This window comes from Lampetra fluviatilis, chromosome 7, assembly GCF_964198595.1.
Source record: "Lampetra fluviatilis chromosome 7, kcLamFluv1.1, whole genome shotgun sequence".
NCBI classification, from domain to species: Eukaryota; Metazoa; Chordata; class Hyperoartia; order Petromyzontiformes; family Petromyzontidae; genus Lampetra; species Lampetra fluviatilis.
The window spans coordinates 12,208,647-12,232,034 of NC_136281.1; the positions used below are offsets into that span (position 1 = coordinate 12,208,647).

Genomic DNA, 23,388 nt, shown 5'->3' on the forward strand with positions numbered 1-23,388 from the left:
ACACAATAATCCCTTGTGAGCTGGTGGAACCAGGTGGTTCCTACCAGTATAAACTGGAACCCCTCCATAGGAGTGTGTAAATTCCACCACTCGCCAAAAAATGGTGCATGACCGACATCGTATGTCACGTGTCGTTTGAAGAACATAGGACTACGTTCATAACTATATCGAGTTTGGAAATCCATTCGATAGAGTTTGGGGGGAATGACGACACCATATGGATTCCGCTTGCACACAATTTGGAACTCCTGCATCACCGCCGCATTGCTCAGTGGAAGAGTTAAGATACATTGTCTCGATGCATGGGGCAGTAACATGGCCCAGCAATGGCATGTTCACCGCTTGTCCAGAGGTTCACAGTTCGAATCTGGCAGGCCGCCATGGTTATCACTGCAGGTACATTAATTGTAATAAATGCAGCATCCGCTTCAATCCTCTTGTCGTTAAAGATCCACTCACATTTTAAGCAAGCTAGCCTGTTGTGTTGTCGGTGTCGTCCAAGTTGACCAAATTCGGAAATTACTCTCACATTACTCAATTTGAAGTACGCATAGCAATCATCGCCTCCTACTGGCAGACAAATGTCCACTTGCAGGCCGGCTGCTGAGTCACCTTGTGCCATACAAGGACAGCTGCCACTGGGAGGGCCCTTTCCACCGTGTCGAAATGAGATGTGATGCAAGCCGCTTATCACGTGTAAAGCGTTCTTAAACCGCCCGACGTAAAGGACGACGCTCTATGAAAAAACAAATTATCAACAACATTTCGGATATCCTAAAGGTCACTCTGTCAATGCAGTGGTATCTGAAGGCATCCACATAAACGTTCCAGCATGGTACGCACACGGGCACGGGGCAGTTCTTTGGTGGGTCCATGCGGCCACCGCTTGTGACGAACTCCATCACCTCCTGGTTGCTCTTGCTCGGGTAGGGCATGTAGCCCAGGGAGAAGATCTCCCACAGCAACACCCCAAACGACCTAGACAACCAACGTTGGGAGGCAGCCGTGAGTGACACGTACAGAGTGCACGTGAGAGCCCGTTGTCCATCCAGCTCTGGACGTGGGCGTCTCCCCTTACAGTGTGGGGCGTGGGGGTTACGTGACCGAACATCGTCACACTGTGGCCGGCTTGGGTTGCTGCCAGTTGGGAGCATAGATGTGAGAACAAAACTGTACAACAGTACTGCAATGGATTTTTCTGCGTGGACCTTTTTTTCCAGACACCACGTAGCCGTGCAGCCAATGACAATATTACCTGCAAAGCGGTCACAAATCCGAGCACAAACCAGGCTCAACCCCCGACTTGGCTGATGACGAGGTCGGGTGAAATTCTGGGTCATTTGGTCGTCGGCGAATGACACAGACAAAGCCAGATTGAACATGTGCTCTAAATCTCCCAAACCCGCACGGCTGCAAGATGGCCAGGAGATGGTGGACCAGCAAATGGTTTTGTGATCCTAGCTGTGTAGGCCTTTCGAGTGTTGTCCCCCTACATACTCATGGGTTTTCTTCAGCACTATTGTTTTGCTCCCACGTGCAGACACTTAAAGACCCAATGTATAGGACCCTTCCTGAAACAGTATTGAGTCTCCGAAATGCTTTCCTGTATAGCTGACGTAAAAACATTTTAACGATGGTCTGCAAACAAAATGCTTACACGCACAAATGTCTGTTAACACTTAACCAACACTGAAATGACAAATATTCCATCTTTCGCGTTGTGCAATATGATCGGTGTGTTGGAGAAGACACGTTTAATACTGTTCTCTTGCTAATTTGGAAAAATATTGGATTTGCTGTGTTTCCATCCAACATTGCTCGAAGTGAACTTTACGGCAGCACGTGGAGTTCGTCCAAACACTGTTGAGACGTAAAAAAATGCATATTCACAGCACCTTTGTCAATCAACTGCGGGACTAAGGCCTCCTCATGCCATGCCTTTCATGGGGGTTGTTTGACCGTACTTCCCCACGCTGATCAGTACGAGTTGGTGTGGGGGGTGGACCAAGACTTTTTCAGATATCACTCGCCGCTGGTATTAGTCGGACTCCGGTCACCGAGGTCATAACGCAGCGCATGAACAAATTGCGGCACCACTCTACCGCACTGCTATTTAGTCAAATCCCAGCTGAGTGCATAAAGGGGTGGCATCGGCAACAGCAAGTCAAGGTCAACTTTCTGACCCTCGAATTGAAACCGAGTAGCGGCAGGATTGTGGCGCATTATGTTAACGATTGCAATAGCGTTTCCAATTCACAAGGATTCCCCAATCTTGCCTTGTAGACCGTAAACGCAGGTGTCGATAATGAGCAGCTCCCAAGTCTGGCCCAGTGCTTCTATATCAGGAGGCCAGGTGTCTTTGTGAGGCTGAGCTCACGTAACGGGGACCGACAACAGGTTGTGACGGCACTCGCCACTGATTGACTGTCAACAGCTGGGAACTGAACCCCAGTCGCTGGGATCACAAAGACACACGCAGACAAACGTGCGCGTAAAAGAAAACGGGCGTGTACATGTGCACAGGAAAAATCCAATACAAACACACAGCTGAGCACACAAACACGCGCAATGATGGGAAAAGGCTCACATGAGCATCTTGAGCACAAACACACATGCAGCGGCACGCATAGAAATCACACAAACGCCCGCGTGCACAAACGTGGAGACACACGTACGCACAATGCATCAACATTTTTTTGACATATACTCTTTGTTTTTGTCGGTGTGATGCCCTAATAATCCCTGGGAGGTGAACAAGATGCTTGACAGTAGACCCAATTTTTTTTATCGTAAACACAACCACTGGCATGTCATACGTCAATTTCTTTCAAACTGATGCTTGACCATAGGGCTAATTTGAAAGTCAAGTGTCATATGGCCCTGATTTAGGATTTATTCAACTGTAAAAAAAAGCAGCCTTCAGATAATCTCAAAACATTTTCAGACCAACGAAATGTGACCTGTGGTCATAATTTTTTTTGTTTTGTTTTCTGAACAATATGTCTTTACGTATGTCCACAAGTGTACCGGCATCACGCGATGGGATGAAGAGCTTCCAGCAAGGAATTCTCACGCCAAGCAGTGCAATACCATATCGTTCCAGGGAACAGCTACCAGCGCATGCCACGTAAAACTACTCCTTGAAGTAACTACAATGGGACTCTTTTCCACACCCATCCGTATATACTTGACCAGTGAAGAGTTTTTGTTGGGTGGAAATCGAGCCAAATGTTTAGCACTTGGTACTGGAATGTCAAAATAAGTGAAAAACTGAACGTAGTGTCACGAGGTTTAAAAAAAATATACAATCACTGGTACATGACGTGAAACCAGCTCACAGCCCTTGAAAATCCGGTTTAATCATGGTTTGCTGGAGATCGAATTTAAGTCAAAGATTTCAGAGCTACCAGCCTTCTAACCATAAAATCCAACAAGCCACCCGCCCATGTCAGTATTTGCTCACTCACCATGTATCCGTCTTGGATGTGAAGATGCCCTCCAGAAAGGCCTCCGGGGGCATCCACTTAACTGGCAGCATGGCACGACCACCCTTGCGGTAGTAGCTGGCTCTGTGCCCACACACACCATAGGAGGAGGAAGCGTTCAAGGGATGTGTGCACATCAGCTTTCCCCCCCACCACCACCACGATCCCCCTTCAGTATCTCATGTACGGAAGTGTACCTGTACAGCCCTCATGCACAGCACTTTGTCAATCCACGACTGGACAAGGACCTTCCCATGCCTCGCAACCAGTTGCGCGGGTGGTTACTTGAACATGCTTCGCCATACTGATTTGTGTGGGTTGGTGAATATGAAGAGCATAGATGTGGGATCATTCAGTATTACAATGGATGTTTTTCTGCACTGCCCTCTGCTGTCCACAATGTAGTCTCGCAGAAGCCCGTAACAACCTGGTTTTCCATATGAACAATATGCTTCTGAGATGAGACGAGATTTGGGGGGACTTTCCAGGTGACCTGGTTTTTAGACCACAATACAAGGTCTGCATTTGAAGCAGAAAGTGTTCTTTATTCTACAAGTTTATATATTTTTTGTTTTATTGTAGCCTGGTCACTATGTCTATCTATAGGATGACCACTGCTGTCTTCCCATAAAGTGTATATACACATTGTGAGTCGGACTCGTGGTACTTTTGTTCTACTGAGCATGTTAAGCAGCAAGAGGTCATGAGTTCTGGTACGATTTCCAATTTATCTTAAAGATTGTGAGCAGTACTTGGAAACTATTTAACGGACACTGCAGTCTCGGTGCTACATTCAAAAACGCATGACCTTTCCGTCACAGAAATTCCCTTGGCAACTAAATTACATTTAACAACTCACAAAAGCGGCATGCAAATGCAGCAAGCCTTGTATGAAATTGAAGCTCAGCCGTTCATTACCGATGGTGAGAATCTAGTCATGGCTTTGGAGGACGATTCTTGTGCATCTGTGATACTCTAACGCGTTGGTTCCAACATTTCCGCACCCGTGGATCACACTGGCGATCTTCGAAATATTTTTGCAGACCACCACGCACAAATAATGTATTTCTCAAAATGAAAACTATTCACCAGCGCCAAATTCCAGCAATCGGCAGATTCACTCAATAGCCCACCGTGCTGCTGAATCATGATCGGCATCGAAATAGTTGTGCAATGGGCTGTAAAAAAAAATACCCACAAATCATAGCGCTGTGTCTGCAACAGTTCCACGGACCACTTCCCACGACCTTGCGGGGCCACGAGTGGTCCCACTACTCTCGAGTATATTTCCACCGTAAGGTTTTTCATGATAGTGTAGTGGTGTTAACTACTCGCTGTTCGCTAACTGTGAGACAGCAGATCGTAAACAAGGGTTTCCCGCTCAATCAAAACGGGCAGGGTCAAATGGGGTGAGGTAGGATCCAAACGCCAGATTGGGAAGGACCAATCAGAGGGTCCCACAAGGTGGTCAGGGATTGGACAACCCGGCCACGAACAGGTATAAAAGCCAGAGCGCGCTGAAAGCTCTGAGAGAGTTCTGCTACACGACGACCCAAGTCGGCCGAAGACATCTAGGACCCTGGACCAAGCCCTCCAGCCCTTATCAGGGCTCGGGCTCAGAGTAACCAGTGGTCGGGGAGAGATCCCCTAGGTCCAGCCAGAGGACGCTGGGAGAGCAGGGAGATTAGATAGCCTGCAAGGTCCGGAGGCTTGTACCTTCTTAGGGTAACGGGTGAGGGGACCATATACCCCTTAGTGTGATAGGGACTGTGTATTAAGATAATAAACAGTGTGTGCCATAAAGAAGTTTTAGAGTCCGTCCTTACAACACTAGAATAGAAATCTACAGCGGTGCTGCTGATGCACAGCCAGGCTTCAGCTCTGGGTCCCTACCCCCCTGAGCGTCTCTTCGTCCCTTTGGCTCTCGGCACCCAACCGCAGTGCCTGTGAGCCATGGCTGTTGTATTCGAATGCCCCGTGGGGTGAGACAGGCAGGGGCTGAGTTGTCCTCTGCGTGCTATGCAAGTTGGCCTCCACACAATTTGCAGTAATGTCAGTTTCATTACCAGCAAAGCCTTGTTCTATTTCATATTGCTCATTTGCATTGCGGCGTCGGTTCCAGTTCAGGGGCGTGTGATGCCACTGAGGCTTGGTAATCTTTTGCGAGGCGATAATGAAGGCTACCGTATGCGAAACATTTGTCACCGAAAGGCCCCACGGAAATACTTCAGGGCAGACATATTTTGTTCCTACGTCACAGTCGTATTCCCAGGATATAAAATCAATAAATAAAATCAAGTTAAGTGAGTCCTGTGTCTCCTCACTCAAATTAACACTGGGGCCATTGCTCATCTCCTTTGGCGGCTCCAAGTCGGTGGTGGATATTCCGACGTACTAACGTGCAGAGGGATGCTGCTGCTGCTGCCTTGGTCTAATGATTCGTACGCTGGATTTACAATGCAGAGGTTGCTGGTCTGGGTCGATCTCCCGGCAACAATGAGAAACGATGGACAATTTATCAAATCACTGGGGGGGGGGGATGATGAACTTAATGTATGAACACTCATTCGTTGCCCCAACATGCCAATATAGGACCACAGATTTTGGGCAATTGCTCGCGTTCGTTCTGGGTGCCTTCCCTCCACTCATCTGTGGTTTCCTGCACCTCCGTGCAAGAAATTGCGTCCGTTACAAATTCGGCAGTGTTTTGAAATGCATTATGCATGAATGGCGTTGTATAAATAACAAAGATTCAAATGCTAACGAAATTCTGTCCTTATTACTACAATCTCAAATCGCATCATTGACTCACGCAACCACCGTCATTCACAAAACAGAATTACTTTCCGCTGCCTTGAGTCGGTTTGTGCAGCTCTCAGAAGCAGTTTTAAAGGCCAGTTTATAACAGCCATTCAATCAGAGTAACTGTCGATAGACCTGATTGATCAATAGTCTAATCAAATAAACGCAGCACCTTGTCGGTTTTTGTTGATGATGCTGATCAATCACAGCAGTTCCGTATTGGTCACAAGCCCTTCTCCTTTGGCACATTAACCAAACAATTGCACTTTTTCTAGCTGGAGAAGCAATTCAGCAGCCAGACAACACACATGTACAGCCTGGGAACAATTGTTATCGATGTGTGTGTGTGTATATATACACGCCCACACAGCACAAAACGTTGTCGTCAATAGGAAAATATAGCAGGAATTTAACCATGCTTAGTACATCAAAGAAGACATCACTATATCATGTATATTTTATACACAACTTTGTTATGATCAGCTCAAACGCACTGAGTATCATGGCATGTTTGCTTACAGCAACATATGAACACTACGACAGTTGTATACCAATGTCATCCTTATACTGGTAGGAACCTCCTGGTTACACCAGCCCACAGGGGATTATTGTGTCCATCCATCCGTCGTGCAGGGAGGGGCTGGGTGTGGAGGGAGGGGCTGGGTGGGGAGGGGAGGGTGGGGAGTGGCTGGCTGGGGAGGGTGGGGAGGGGCTGAGTGGGGAGGGTGGGGCTGGGTGGGGGGTGGGAGGGGTGGGGCTGGGTGGGGAGGGGCTGGTCACCCCGTGGTGCCCTTATAAAACTCAACGTTTAACCTACTCACGCCGCCTTGTGCCCGCCCTCACAGTCGGCCATATTTGCGGAATACACCACGCCGCCGTTGACCCTGGCCATTGACCGAGCAACCCAAAGTTCCTATCAGCTCCCTCCGCAGGAATGTGTTTGGCAATTGTCAGCACAGTATCGCCATCATTGCCTTCGGCCGCACTTTCTGTCCGAGGGGTTTATGTTGATGAGCCCCCCCATCGCCCCAACGCCCCCCCCCCCCTCCCCATTACACTGTGTGGGGGACAAATTCAGCACACCGCTGCGTCGGCTTTCGCGGTCGTGCTGGACATCTCTCCGATGTGCTTTTCGCTCCGACGCGCGGAGTACGTTTCGCAAACTCGCCGGACATCGTGCCGAACAACCCGAGAGCACGCCGGTGAGCTACGCAGTAAGCCCAAGGGCAGACGCTGACAGAGGGAAAGCCCTCGGGGGGGGGAGGGGGGGGCGTGGTTGTCATTCACATCTGTCCTAGGAGTCCCACAGAAGCCCTGCAACACACCGGTAGATGTCACGAGCCATGCCAAAGTCCCCGATCTTGGCGATGCGATCCGAGCCCTTGCTCGTGAGCAGGCAGTTCCTGGCCGCGATGTCCCTGTCGGCACATGCGCACACACACACACACACACCGTGGCAGTCTTTCGTTTCAATTACTGAAATCCGCACGAGAAAAGGCTAAAACGTACTGTGAACCTAATCACCGTTGGTGGTGTAGAGCCAAAAGTGGTAAGTGATTGACAGTTGAATTAGCAGAATGTAAGTTGTAATCGGGTGGTAAGACAGGAGTTTCGTGGTATGGAGTGTTGAAAGAGGACCGCAAAGTGCTCCATGTGGCGGGTCGGCAAGGAAACACTATTGGCACGGTGACACGAAGTGAGCTTAGCGAGTGGGTGAAGGGACAGCCAGAATTAACGCGAGTGAAGTGGGAAGAGCACAGACCGCTGACGCTCCGGTCGACATGGCAAAGTGAGACGAGGGGGTGACGGTGAGATCAAAAGACGAGACGTGCAGAGATGGATCGTCGATATGCAGAGGTTTTTTTTATTTGTTACTCTGCAATTGCCTTCCGACGGATGAGATTAGCCATTCTCTACCATCGTGTTCCTGCAGCTGTAGTCGCCATTGCTATTCTCACCGATTCCTTCTGCTTGAAGCCCCTGAAACCCAGAGCCTCTCGCTCCTCTCCCGACAATCTCCACACTCCGCCGTTTTTTCAGTCTCACTCGTTGACTCATCGTAATCCCTCTGCTCATCCGAGCAGATGTTACGTCATCATTATCTGTTACATTAGAGTCTTGCTACGCTGCTACACGATGCCCCAGGCAAAAATACGTAATCAACCAGGCTATGCGTTAATTGTGTGTTGACCGACTCTCTGTGTTGTATTACATCACATTTCGATATTTTGCGAGGTTATTTAATTTTAGTGTGCCTTTCTCCTAATTTCAAGCTTGTGTGCCGTGCCACGTCGTCATCTTACTTGCGCAGCAGCAACACGTTGCCGTACACTCATTGATATGCTAATTTTCTCTGCCCCCTCCCTCTCTCCGTCCCCGCCCACCCTCTCTATATTTAAGGGACCGTCACAGAAACGACCCCTCTCTCTGTGCCGATATGTGTCCACTCTCTGTGTGTCCTTGTGATGTCTGTCTGCTTATGTCTGTCTATAGTTTTCTAGTTAGATTTTTATTGCTATTTCTTTTATGCCTGATGATGATTGCTTGTGTTGCGATCGAAACGTCGCTATTATTTTCATTTATTATTTTATTTTTAGACGTGACTTAACCGAAAGAACCAAAGAATAACACCGCTTTTTTGTGCATTTAATTTTACAGACTTGTTTGAAAATGAATTTTGCACTCACACGTTGGAATTTTTTTTTTTCAAATATCTATGTATTAATAATGTGTGCTGTAAGCAAGAAAACATTGCCAAGTCTCTAGGACCCTTTTTCACATAAATCCTGCTTCGGATGTTTGGCCAATTAATGTTTTCGGATTTTTTCACGTGATACGATACGAGAGTGCCCAGAGAGAAACCTATTTGCTGCTCTTTCATGTATAGGCCACCTCGTAGCCACCTTGTAGCCCTCTTGATGGAAAAAAAAAACATCCTGCATGATCTCCCTGGCTCTCGTTTTCAAGTCAAGTGATCATTCTCTCGAGGCCCAATGAGTCACGAAGCCAATCAGCCAGATCTGCCACCTCCCACCAGCAATGCGATTAAAACTACGTATCACTGTAACCCGATTGCTTAACATGTGCTCCGTTCCCAGCGTGCTGTCACACTGTTGCCGCTTGGGGAGCAGGTGATAATGCTTGTACCGTGCAGCAAGAAGGGCCTGGGTTCGATTCCCGACTCGTGTGGAGTTTGTATTTTCTATCGCCGCTGAATGGACTCCCCACAGCATGTTGCTCGTGGTGGTTGTGTGACCATACTTCACCACACTGGTCGATTCAGGGTTGGTGAAGCGAGGAACCCCTGGTCGAGTTCAGATCCCACTCGCGTCCGATATTAGGCATGGCCAGGATTTCAACTCATTTCGCTGGGTCTATAACGTAGTATGTGAATCACTTAGCTCCTGCTCTGCCCCTATAGTGATGGTGGAGAGTTTCAGAATGATGGTACATTTCATATTACAGGTAGGAACAATGTTCCACACTGGCCACCAGGGATTATTTGTCTGTCTGACTGTCTCTCTGTCTGACTGTCTGTCGTGCATAAATAAATATATAATATAAACAGCTCTTTGATTGGTGGAAACCTACTGCCGGGTACGGAGAGGGGCCTAAGGAAGGGGGGAGTCAGGAGAGGGGCCTGATGGGTGGGGGGGGGATCAGAGGAGGGGCCTAAGGGAGGGGGGGTCAGGGGAGGGGCCTAAGAATATGGGAGGGTGGTCAGGGGAGGGACCTAAGGGGGGAGGGGCCTAAGGGAGGGGGGCTAAGGGGAGGTGCCTAAGCAAGGGGGAGGGGCCGATAGTTAAGGGGGCTGGCTACCTGGCTGGCTGCCTGGCTACCTCAAGTCAAGTGATCTTCTATACAGGTAGTAACAACAGGTTCCACACTGCCCACCAGGGATTATTTGTCTGTCTGTCGGGCACGAATGCGCTGTCCAACCAAGTTCCTACCTGCCCACTCCGAAGGAACGTGTTAACAAAGGCAGTGATCTATTTACTTATGGTGGCAAATGTGGAGATGGCGATTGTGCTCCATGTTTTCCACAGTATTTCGTCTCCCCCTCTGATTATCACCGACTGCCTTCACCCTTCCCATATCTTCTGTTCTGTCCATGCCACACTCTCAACCTTTCCTCTTCTCTGTCCACATTCTCGCTTAGCCCCTTACCCCATCCTTTTCTTCATATCTACCATGCTGACCCGTGGCTGTGCCATTTGGAACTTGACCATATACAGTTTTGTTTTTTATTTTGTTTATTTTTCTTGCTGTAACCAGTTTTCTGTAACAGGAAATTGCCATCTATTCCCCAATAGGCTTTACCTGTTCCAAAATAAAAACGCAACCCTTATATACTTCCTTTCACATGCACCTCTATCCTTGAAAAGGGTAATGCAATGTTCCGCCATTTTAATGCTTTTGTATATTGCATTTTCATCAGTGGGTGCTCACCACCCTTTGAGATGCCTGTCACGGTGAGCCCCTACCTGTGTATGAAGTGGTTATCCTCCAGGTACTGGGAGCCGCACGCGATGTCCTTGGCCATGGTGAGCAGGTCCAGCATGACAAGCGAGGAGCTGCGGCCCTGGGGCACACATCCAACAGTGGAGGCTGGTGATGCAATGGCCCCGCGTGACGCAGTCGAGCCACTGCAAGTTAATATGACAAGTGTACCTCAAAAGGGGAATTCCATCAAGGCCAATTGAGGTTTGGAAAGAGGTCCCCGTTATTATCCCTTCATAACAAGAGGAACCAAACTGATTGTTAATAACCGCTGGGGCTTCTCGCTTGTCTGCCGATGGAGAAGGGTCTTGGCAAGGATTTTAGCAACAAGGATGGCCCTGTTTGGTTCTTAAGAGAGTTGAGGGTAACGCTGTTGATGGAGCAACTGTTATGGCTGGAAAGGCACACAAAGGGAGGTGGTTTGGCTGTCACTACGCCCAAGCATCTTTGTCTCGCCAGCACTGACATATTACACACTGCATCAGGTACACAATTGAAGCCGAATTAATCTCGGGGAGTTCATGGACAGGGTTTAAATGCCACTCTCTGGTGGTGTTATGCATGGCAGGAAATAAAACTCAGGTCACCGTGTTCGTAGCTCGGTGCGATAACCGTTGCTCCACAACTCCCCAAAAAGACCGAGTTCCCCCGTGTAGCCTCTACAAACTCTTGGGGCAAGTGCTGTTAGCAAGCACCCATTAAGGCCAGCAATGGTGCACGAGGTGCTGATGTAGCCAACACGACGCCCGGCTGCCTCTGTCTTCCCAATGCTGACGATTACACCGTGCACCAGCTGCTGAGTCAACCTAGGCGAGGCCCAGGACCAGTGGAGATAATCTCCACTGATGTTCGCTGTGGCCTAGGAATCAAACCTGAGGAATCGCAATCGCTGCACCGCCGTTCCTCCCACAGCCGCAAAACACTTTCTGGGCCCTGCACATACCGCCCTGGGCCGTTCCTCTCGCAGGTAAGTCTTCATGTCTCCGCCGGCCATGAGCTCGAGCAGAATGAAGCGCGGCAGGGTCTGCAGGCTGACCCCAACGCAGCGCACGATGTTGTGGTGGTTGAACTTACTGTCGGAACGAGACGGCCATTACCATCATGCGCGAAACAAGAGAAGTACATTTGTTGACAAAGATCAATAATTCATCAAACGATCTGGGTCCTGCTCGAATGTTTGCATTGGATGGAACTCATCTCCAAATACGGTCCTCATCCAGCAGTGGAGATTAAACATTCGTACTGCAGGGATGTTGTAGGACAACTACATTGACTTCCTACAAAGCAGTATTCGGTTTGTTCTCCAACGCGTGCTGTTCAGCATGACGTCCAATGAAAGAGGCTCCCGGCACATGCAGAAAAATACACTGGTCAACACACTTTTTCTGGCATAAGGTATTCCAACGGTTTTGAGGTAATTTTAGGGTGCTGATTCCAAATCTGGCATCAGTTTTTGTCTATCACATCGGGTTTTTGAGATATCAAATATTGCATTTTCAATAAAAACTGCAGAATAAAAATATGAAATAAATGTGGATATCTACATAAAATTATATTATAAACACACTATCCTAAAAATGCAGCACCATATTTTAACACTAAAGCAGTCACTGACTCGCAACAACTTGCAATCATAAGTGACAGAGTTAATTTCGGGTAAAATCAATGAAAATGGGGTATGCCGATAGCATAAAAAGGAGATGTGGTAAAGCAAATCTGAGATCAGATTTGGAATCAGCACCCTGAAATTAGTCTAAAACAGCTGCAAAAGTCCAGGCCAGAATTTTTTTTTTTTGTTGACCAGTGATATTGGAGATGATGCCGAACTACACACGACACAACCTAATAACAAGTGCAAGGGGACGCAGCACAGGCGCGGACACCTACACGGGCGAATTCATTATGTGGTCCTCAACCCATCACTTTCCTACTGCGAGGTATGTGCTCGAACTTCAGCGCTTCCCAATCAAAGTCTCGGCTCGAGAGAAAAACGAAATTGATACAAATGGGAACCTGGGGGTAAACTCAAGCAGGGTCCGGGTGTTAAAGCCAGCATCGTTAGAGGGGATCGCTTATAACTCCCAACACAATAATTTCTCTCCCGAGCTACACGGCCACGTTTCCTGTTGTGTGATGATGCCTCCATTTTTTTTTTGTCAATGTTTTCAAAAACATAAAGCTGCGTTCACATCCGCCGCTGAGAATGTAATTGTTAACTTTATTATCAGCCTGAGAAGAAAGATCATTCTTTATCTGAGTCGCACTGTATTTGGAGCATCCCAGGAACACATCGGTTACCATTATGCAGTCGGTGACTTTTCGGATGTTTTTTTTATAGCACCCAAACTGATGAGAGCCAAGTGAACTATTTACGCGATCAAACCCAGAAACAAATCTATACTATGGATGATATTGGTGGTTAAAGCCTACGTGTTAAACTGGCATATTTTATGTACCAATCTTAAGCACATTTTGTCAGGATGGCATTGAGTACAAATGTCAGTTGGGAAGAACCCACACGCTTCCATATCAATTTATTTTATGCAGTCTGAGTTACTCGTTGTACTTTTATAATGGTATATAATACTACAGTGGTTATCCTATAGGTGGACTGGCTCCCGCCAATGTAATGTAGAATTTCCTCTACTGATTCAGTAATGCCAATGAGGAATGAGTGTCCTATTGCTCATTGGAGCCAGTATACAGTTTGACTGACTTTTGATATAAAAAATACTGCATTCTGTAGCTTGCAGATTATAAAGACAGTAAAAAGTCCCGTGTGTTTTACATTTGTTGTAGCCATTGATGTACAAAAATAATTCAGCCCATTGTTTCTAAAATGAGTTCCTTCCTGCGAGAAGACAACAGCGAGATTGGTTGCCACTGTACGAATATGGAATTGACACCAATGCCTTGAGATTTGCCAATAAAAGACAAGCACCGCCAACTTCTAGCTTGATCATGCAGACATTGTTACTTTGCAATGTTTTGGCTTCTAAAAAATGGAGTTCGTCATTTGTCAGAGGGTCCAGGGAATGTTTTTGAATATCAAGAGGTCACTACTGTCAATGTTGTTGATGCCACCACGACAACCTGGCACTGCATCTGGGAGGTCCCATAACTCTTGTACAGCTGACACCTCCGAGGTCTGCTCTTACGGCATTCCACCAGCTGGGCTTCAGGCTTCCTGTGGGTTGCTGACCTTTGGATGTCGTTCCCATAATTAGGCCTCCTCCATATTATACATGTGCACTACCTGCCACAGCTTCTCTTCATTATTATTTCTACAGTACTTACCTTTCATATTTTATTCCTAACTTCCAAATTGCATTCCCTGTCGTACCGTGACTTTACTAGAATCATGGTTTCACTATATATAATGATAAACATCTCCGGAATAGCCTTCACCAGACTGTTCGTGCTGTTAGCAAGTGCCTATGATATGGTGGGGAGCGGTCGTGTAGCGGTTAGCGCTGCGCTACGCTACGAACCCGGCGACCCGAGTTCAATTCCCGCTCATGGCCAACACCAGTGACGATTATTTGAACCGGTTCTGGGCCTCCCCTAGGTTGACTCAGCCTCAAATGAGTACCTGGTGCCGTGTGTGAACATCGCCACTGGGGAGACAAGGGCGGCCGGGCGTGCTGCTGGCCACCCACCCCCTCGTGTGCCGTGTTGGCCTTCATAGGTGCTCACTAACTGCACTTGCCCCTACAGCCTGTTAAGGCTATATCGGGGATCTTTGTCTTTTTATCCAACACCACATCTGGCAGCCTTTGTCTCTCCAGTGCTGATAGTTACACACCGTACCAGCTACTGATTTAAGCCTGAGTTGACCCAGCGGAGGCCCAGGACCGGTTCAGATATTCATTGCTGCCTCTTCTTTCGTGTGGCTGATGTTGGTGCACAGCAACAACTACAATTTCCCATTCAGGTGGTCAAGCCAGATAATGACGTCAGCAGTAGCGGAGTGCATCGCTGCGAAGTCTCCTTCGTATTTGTGAATCGGGCATTGCGTCGTTATACGTTGCATGGCCTATTTTGGATGACCACAGTCGCACACCGCAGAGTTTCTACATTTTCCAGTTGTGCATCAGGTATCCGCATCTGCCATGATTTGTGCAGTGCATGTGGTTTAGGGTGGACGATGCGCTTCATGGACGATCAAACCCAGGGATCTTCTCCCTTGGGTCTTTCACGAGGTGTTTGTGAGTTCTTTGGAACTCCATTCAGCTCTCCAAGCTCATCACTGATGTTGGCTGTTCGCAGAAATCCAACTCAGGTAGCTTTTTTGCAGCACAGTGCGCTAACCACTGCAGCACCGTTCCCCATCGCTCCCCACATACACACAGTGCGATAATACAAAGAATATCCACAGTCATTCAGTTTATTCATCTCTTCTGGGAGTTGAACTATGCCTCCAGCGGACTTTCAGAACCATGGACAGCTCCACATGCTAAAGGACATTCCACAGAAATGCTAATGATGTTACTGCGTCTCAGTCCTAATGAGCCCTGCCAATGTGTGGATAAAGAATAGTGTATGTACAATATATTGATTACATATTTCGTTATTTTATTATGTCTTAGTCAGGTGGCGCTGTGAAAGAACACTCAACTTACAGTACGAAAGTTACAAGTTAAAATTCTGGCCCGATGTCCATTCAACCCATCGTGCCTCCAGAGTAGATAATACGAGTGCCACTTTGTTGACAGTCACCGGAAGACACCATCTGGTGATACTGGTTCCTGTAATGGGAATGTAGAATTGCTACCACTAACTTAGAGGCCGCCACCAAAATGCTTGTTTGAGCATGGCATACTTAAAAATATATTATATTAGCTTTTTAAATTTATCAATAGACGATTAATTTATGTATATATGTGATCCTAATTGAATTATTTTTTCATCTCTCATTATCTCAGCAGGGTTCGCTAAGCCAGATTGGCTGAAATGTAATTTAGAAAAAAAAAATGCACCCCCGCTTTGTGCTCATTAAAAGCTCATTAGCCAAGATGGGATTTTTGTTTGGTTTTGCGACGTGGGTGTTGTAATAACAGAGTGACAAACCTTCCTAATCCTGTGCCCGATAAATGAGGCAACTATACGACTGAGCGGGGGACGCCACTGCCTCTCCCCTTCCACACATTTGTTATCGCACAAAGCGATCAAACTGTTTAGCTCGTGCACGCATCCATCATTTACATATCGAGCCAATATCCAGAAAAGTCGTGGTGTGCAGGTGAGTGGACAATCGCAGAGTGATAAGGTTAAAATACCGGGTGGGAGTCAATTAATTATCCATCATCCATCTGTGGTAGATACTATTACTGTACAGTATTACCATTTGAGGGCAGTCCCGTAACAGGAATGTGGGATTGACACCAATAAACGTGTCCGTTTTCTTGGCAGAGGGCAGTCTACATTGGTTGTTCACGAGGTTGCCTTGATCAGCTGAGGCGGCTTTAATCCAAAGCTGAACAAATAACCAACATTAACTTGAGTTCATCAAAGCTCTCCACATCACCCCCTCTTGCTCCTCCACCATCAACCATATCTCTGTTTGCCGAACGCGGTTTTATTACTTTGAAGTGCACACAGTAGGCAAACGATGTGTATGTGTGCGCATGAGCATTTGGGTGCGAGTATGTCTGTTTGTGTGTGTATACGTGTCAACTCTGACCTGATGATCAGAGCCTCCATGAGGAAGTCCAGCTCGTCCTGTTCCGAGCAAATCTCGGGCAGTGTCTGTGAAACGACATTCGTTTCGCCCACGTTAAGCCCCCACTCTCAGCCACAGGCCACACGCTAGTACTTTACATTTTAGTTTGTTGGCCTTCAATGAGCACGGTTGGCTACGTACGGTGCGAAAGAAGTTCAACATACATACACTCACACAGAGAGTCGGTTAACACGCAATTAACGCATAGCCTGGTTGATTACGTTCTTCCAAAGATTGCTAAATTTGCTTTCTCAAACTTCCGATTTTCTTGCTCTAAATATTTCCGTGCTGGTTTGTTTAGAGTCCATTGTCTCTCCTCCGGCCACTATGGTCCAGAATTCCAGACAACTCTCTCTCATTGTCCTCTGCCCCCCCCCTCTCTCTCTGCCCCAACCCCTCCCCCCTCTCTCGATTTAAGGCCTCGACACAGTGGCGCTGTCTTTCTGTTTGTCGTCATTCTTTGGAGGAGCGTGGTCAGCCTGGTGGCGTGTTGGCTGTTGTGTTGGCCGGCTCTCTGTGTTGTGTTGCACTATGTTTCTAAGTTGACTATGTTTGTGTTTTTCTCATTCATTCTTACCTGACGATGGTTGCTTGTATTGCAATCGAAACGTCGTAATTCTATTATTATTTGATTTGATTTTCTATCTGACTTTACCGAAAGAACCAAAGAGTAAACTGAACTATTGCACTATCATTGTATTAAAACGATAAAACTACCCGCAAACTGAGTCACTCTACGACCTACTGCTTGTGCACTAGTGTCCATTTCAAGGTTACATCATCAGCATAACCAGCATTTACATCACTCTGCTCGAAGGGAGAATGTTATTGGTGTCTTTCAGCAATATCGAAACGGTGATTCCTCAGGGTTGGGATCATCGCTTATTTGCTTCTTCTCATCATTGCTGGAGGGGGGCTGCCACCATCTGCCCCAGCAGTCCCTTTGATTGGCCCCTTCCACACAGAGGCCAAACCCGACACTGCCGATACAAGCCAAAAGGCAGGTCCACTCAACTCCCAAGTCCTTTTGTGCCACATCTGAAAAGTCCCATTACGAGCCTCACTCACTCACACACACAGACACACACACGCGCGCACACGCGCGCTTGTACTCAACTGGAAAGTACGGTTGCCATGACCCTACCTTGACGGCCACCTTGAGAGGACTTGGCTCAATGCCGGTCACGCGCCCCTCGTACACTTCGCCAAATGCACCGTGGCCCAAAGCCCTGCTCACCGCCACAAAGGGGAAGCATCGTTCTTGGCGACCGGTTCATTGTACAACACAACCCATTCGCACGTTGATAATAATGACAACCAAAGCAGTCAAAGTGTCTTCTGACTCATAACAAGCATTTATTGGGCAGCGCTCCGATGACTTCCCTGAACCCAGGGTGAACATTTCACATTTATATGGCAGGGCTAGTCTATTCATCACATGCCCATTGTTGACTCCCTAAAAAATGGTACTGATTTTATCATTATCTCGTGATTGGATGATCCCCGACTGGTATTTTAAATAGTGACACATGGTATTCTAATCATAATGTTTACAGTATGTGAAAGTGATGATTATATCTTTACTGTATATGTATTTTTTAATGATGCTAATGGAAATGTCTTATATTAATGTTGGATGAGATGATTGTTATGTTCGTGTGCCCGTGCATGAGGTCGTGTGTAAGCATCGCCACCGGGGAACACAAAGGCCGCCCGGGCGTGTTGCTGGCCGCCCACCCCCTCTTGTGCAGTGCCGGCCTTCATCGGTGCTACTCGCTAACAGCACTCGCTCCCACAATCTGCTAAAGGCCACACGTAGAATCTTTGTCCTTGTGCGTGCATGCATGTGCACCTTCTTAATGTGACGTGCAGCAACGTGTGCATGCGCGTGTCAACTTCCACTGCCACACAAATCAAAAACAATACCCACAAATGTGAATCTGCCCTCGTCTCGGGATGCACACAAAGTGAACCCATTGGTCACTCCTTGCCCTATCACTCGCCGCACACTGCCTCTGCCATTTGTCTTCTTCTTATTCTTCTTGGCCACACGGCCATCGATCGTTCACTCAAATCGCCCACTCAGGGGCACGGGTGGGGTGGGCCGGCGGTTGGACCGAGAGCCGAGACATCGGCAGCCGTCCACGCTGGGTCGCCTCTGTTGGCGTCGTGCGACAGGAGCCTGCGTGGAGCGACTCGACGAGTCGCCGGCACCTCGCTCACCCTGCGCTTTGGGAGGCTGACGCGGTGAGAGTGGCTCGAACGACGCGCATTTGATTTAAAGTGGCGGCGTTGGAGCGCGTGATCTTCTCACCGTCTACACGCGGAGGGCGCATAAAAAAAAAAAGCATCGATGCGCATTGTTTTCGCCCGTGTGTGCTGCCCGAACGAGAGCGCTTCTGTGCGTACGATGGGTGCATCGGTGCTTTTTGTTTCGTGTGCAGAGCGTGCACGGCAAGATTAGTTCCTGGGCCTCCCCTAGGTCGGCTCAGCCTTAAACGAGTACCTAGTGCGGTGTGTAAATATCAGCACTGGGGAGACAAAAGCGGTCGGGCGCGACGCTCGCCACCCACCCCCTCGCGTGCCTTGCCGACCTTCATAGGTGCTCGCCGAAAGCACTTGCCCCAACAGTCTTGAAAAAGGGCTATACGGGGGATGTTTGTCTTTGTTGGCAGCCACCGAGTGTGCTTGCACGCATTGCCCAGTGCATGCGCACGAGCGGGCGTGCGTGCGTGCGTGAACGGCGTGGCACACACCTGAGCAGGTTGATGTTCCTTCGCGGAACCTCCTTGAGGTCAGTGAGAGCGGCGGGCGAGCCGGCGAAGCAGTAGTTGGGGTTGTAGTCGGTCATGATGGTGGAGGTGCGGATTTTGCTCAGTTTGTACTCCGGGCTCAGCAACTCCATGCGCACGGCCTGCAGCTGGGCCTGCTTGCGCCGGTACACTACGCAGCGCGGTACACCACGTGTTGTCAGGCAGTGCCGCTCGCCATCATCAGCAGTGGCATCACCTTATCATCATTATCATCATTATTATTATCAACAAGTAGCAGCAACATAAAAAAAAAAATGTTTCCCTGTTCAATTGAACGTTCGGAGGTGCACGTATTTATTGGCAGTCTGATAACAATTGGATTTAAAGCTTTCGTGACTGCAGGGATTCATCTTCTTGGTTCTTTCGGTTAAAGTCACGTAGAAGGGAGATAATAAAATAATAAAAATAAAACATAATAAAATAATGCATTATTATTATGTTACATTATTATTGTGTTTTATTTTTATTACTTTATTATCTCCCTTCTACGTGACTTTACCGAAAGAACCAAGATGATGAGTCCTATAACAATTCCAGAAATTCCAACTTGCGATGGAAAGGAATGCTGTCAATATCGGGCATGCGCTGTTGATTCCCAAAAAGTTTTACACATTTTATGGGGCTGAGATAATGGTCTGAGTGTCTGTCCAGGATTGAACTCCTCTGCCTTCTGACTGTGAAGCAAGTACTCTAACTTAGATGAGCGTTTACATTTACCACAAATTATATGAGTGTCAGGAACACTTTTGTTTAAGGGGATTCCATAAATTTGCACGTCAGTGTTTAGCGAGTGGGAGGAAACTAGCACACCCGTGGAGAAGCCCACGCGTACACTGGTGACTTCACTCGCAAACGCTCACGGACAAGCCAGGAACCAACTGGCCGTACTTCAATCTCCCGAAGGGCATCTTCGTCATCCCTGCAGGCCGTGGTCTGATTAAAATCCACCCCCAGAGCACCGACGACCTAAATGTCAAATTGGGTCGAAGCAGGGGGTCATGGTGCTGGGGACGTCATTTGCATCCGGCCCTCAGACGAGAGTGGTGTTAAAATAACTTCCTGCGGATTCTCGAGTTGTCATCGATCCCGGCAGCTCCCCGTAGCGGCGCAGGCTCACCGTACTTGAAGCACAGGAAGTGAGCCTCTTAATTTGACCGGCGCAAAAAACACGCGCATTGTTAATCCGCTGGGTTTTAGCCTCCCTGTCAAGATCGCATCTTGTTACGCTCACGACATTTGCTACGTGCTAATGTGTGTACGTACGTTGAACTTATTTCGCACCGTGTGTAGCCAACCGTGCTAATTGGAGGTGCGGGTGGAAGGACTACAAACTAAACACAAAAAGCAGTTCGAAAGAAATTAGTTTTCAATCTAGATTTAAAGGTGCACAACCTCCAGTGCCATCCTTAATATCGGAAGGAAGTGCGTTCTAGACGGCCGCAGAAGTGCATTTGAAAGCGCGCGATGCAGTGACCGTCTTGTTTCGATGGCCAGCCAAAGGTTGCTGCGAGGATGACCGGAGTTCACGTGATGATTTATGCTCCCTGACGAGACCAGCAAGGTACCGTGGTTCATTTGTGGCAAGCACTCTGTGCGTAATGAGTTCGACCTTATGATGCATTCGTTTGGCAAACGGAAGCCAGTGCAGCTTGGCGAGCACTGGATGGGTCACGTGATTCCAGATTTGGGAAGCGGCTGCACACACTGGGCGAGTACTAACGTCGAGTGCAAGCCGGGAGCTGGGATTGGCACTTTTATAGAATCACTGGCAAAATCTTTGAACGAAAAAACAAATCCTTTATACATTGGGCCTTGCTGATGTAGTTTTTGTTTGGCGTTTGTACTTTGTGAAACGGCTCAGTTGACTAATGACACTCACTCTGGATGAAGGGCTTCAAATCATGATCACGGTCTTTTCACAAAGCAGCGGTGTGGCCTTTTTGGTCTCTTTAAAATGTAGTTCTACTCTTAACAGTTGCTGAGACATGTTTTGGCCATTCAGATTATGTTTTATTTCCCATGAAGGTAACAAAAGTCAAAGGTGTCTCTACCCACTATGATAAGCATTGGGTGGCTCTAATCGGCACTGACAGAACTGAGCTAGCATTGAACATGCTAGATTCCTATAGCAGGCGCTATTCTGCCATTAGGTCGTCCAATATCCATGTCTCACAAAGCAGTGGAGGAGGAATGATGGGCTGTTGTCAAATCACCACCCATGATTAAAACAAGCTGTCTAATCACAGCACCACGGGCAGCAGGTTTGCAAACAGAGCTGAGGGAATATTGATTTGTGGGGATTAAGCCTGAACGTAGCACAAACATGAAACTTATTCCAGACATGGGGGAAAAAACGATACATCAATATTGATTACTTAATGGGACTAATTGGCATAGGTTGTTTCCCGGTATTAACACACGGCATCGGTAATCATCGATGGAAGCGCCTCTTGAATTTGACATCCGCAGTGATAGAGATCCTGTACCGACCGGTCTTGGCTGTGCTTGAGAATGAGAGTCTCTTCAGTAGCTGACCACAAGAGCGTTCTGCAGAGCTCTTGAAAGTTTGAGTAATCTCATGACGCATTTGCCAGGTGCGTGGATGTTATTGGTTACATTCCACGGAGGAAATATTCCGCATGTCGGTGTTTTTGAAAAAAAAATGTTGCGCGCTAAATGCGAGACTTTAAAAAAAAATCAAGACAGGACAGAACTACATTTAAACAAAGGGAATTATGATTTTAAGTATTAATATGCACAAATTAACTGCTGGTATACTACGGTCTTTACAGCTCCTTAAGTTTCATGAAAGCAAAAATATTTACACACAGTCTACAAAATAAAAGAATTGGATAAAATTACTCAAATGTCAGTGGCTCAAACCTGGAAAAGCAGTTGCGAGAAGCAACATCATCAATAGCAGCTAACATCATCACGCCTCGCCAAAGAGAAGCGGTTCCAGCCATCACATAAGGGGTGAGTTAATAAAATATTTGACCAAATATAACAGGCTAATTTGTAAGTTGATAATTTTGTATGGCCCGCGAATGATGTTATAAATATCCAAATGGCCCTTGGCAGAAAAAAGGTTCCCCACCCCTGTGTTAGAGTGAGGACAAATAGTAGCCATTACAGATCACACCTATACAGTGCTGTATATATCATTGTTTATTTTACGAGGTTACATCCAAATTATCTCCTGCAATGGTAATGGCGACAATAGCAATGGTAACAGTATATAAAGCAAGCCGATTACCTTACTTTTAAAATACCAAATACGTGAATATACATTTGCCACTTGTCAAATAAAATAAGTGCCCTTGGTGTTTGTGTCATTCTCATAGCGCAAGGCTATCGCGTGCGCGCTGTGATTCACGCACAGCCGTCTGCAGCCATTTCACAGCAGAGGGCAATATTACGTCCGTACGTTGAACTTCTTTCGCACCATATGTAGCCAACCGTGCTAATCGGAGGTGCGGGGGGGAAGGACAACAATTAACATGGAGCTTTAACCAGTTAAGTAATGTGCAAGTCATCTTTCAAGTCTGGTAAATTTGGACCATGATGCCGGCACACCTAGCCGGCTGTCTTTCGAAAGTTGACGTCACGCGATGTCCTTTTCTACGCGCATCGTGAAGCAGGCGGCGACTCGTGTGATTGGTAAATACTCCTGCTGTCCACGCTTTTAACCCCGGGCGATGGAAGCAACGAGAGCGACGACCACTTTACGAACTCCGTTGCACCTCCGATTTAGCACGGTTTGGGTTACGTACGGTGCGAAAGAAGTTCAACACACATACATATATCTGTCTGCGGGAGGGAAAGGTGGCGATAGCGTTCGTCCGCGCTTTCTCACCGATCATGATGGCCGAGCAGGTGAGGACGAGCACGGCGGCCGTTGCCAGTGTCACCACAGACAGCACCAGCGACAGGGGCATGCCGGCGTGCCGGGAAGGGTCATTTTCTGCACACGAAGCGGCACCCACGATGCCGCCACAACGGCAACGACGACGACAATTTGAATGTACGCACCATCTCATGAGAGCCAGGATACAGCTGCACTCTC

General features: G+C 47.6%; 1 protein-coding gene across 1 annotated transcript in view; it reads right to left on the minus strand.

Annotated features, from left to right (window-relative positions):
- Nucleotides 1-23,388, minus strand: part of LOC144933585 (tyrosine-protein kinase receptor-like) — a 179,132-nt gene that overhangs the window by 4,517 nt on the left and 151,227 nt on the right. Inside the window, exons 15-23 of the mRNA XM_078858531.1 lie at nucleotides 23,179-23,286; nucleotides 19,266-19,452; nucleotides 17,654-17,738; nucleotides 16,471-16,535; nucleotides 11,731-11,860; nucleotides 10,772-10,869; nucleotides 7,613-7,705; nucleotides 3,468-3,569; nucleotides 844-978 (exon numbers count right to left, since the gene is read on the minus strand). Of these exons, the coding sequence (XP_078714657.1) occupies nucleotides 844-978; nucleotides 3,468-3,569; nucleotides 7,613-7,705; nucleotides 10,772-10,869; nucleotides 11,731-11,860; nucleotides 16,471-16,535; nucleotides 17,654-17,738; nucleotides 19,266-19,452; nucleotides 23,179-23,286 (1,003 nt within the window). The remainder of the gene's footprint in view (nucleotides 1-843; nucleotides 979-3,467; nucleotides 3,570-7,612; nucleotides 7,706-10,771; nucleotides 10,870-11,730; nucleotides 11,861-16,470; nucleotides 16,536-17,653; nucleotides 17,739-19,265; nucleotides 19,453-23,178; nucleotides 23,287-23,388) is intronic.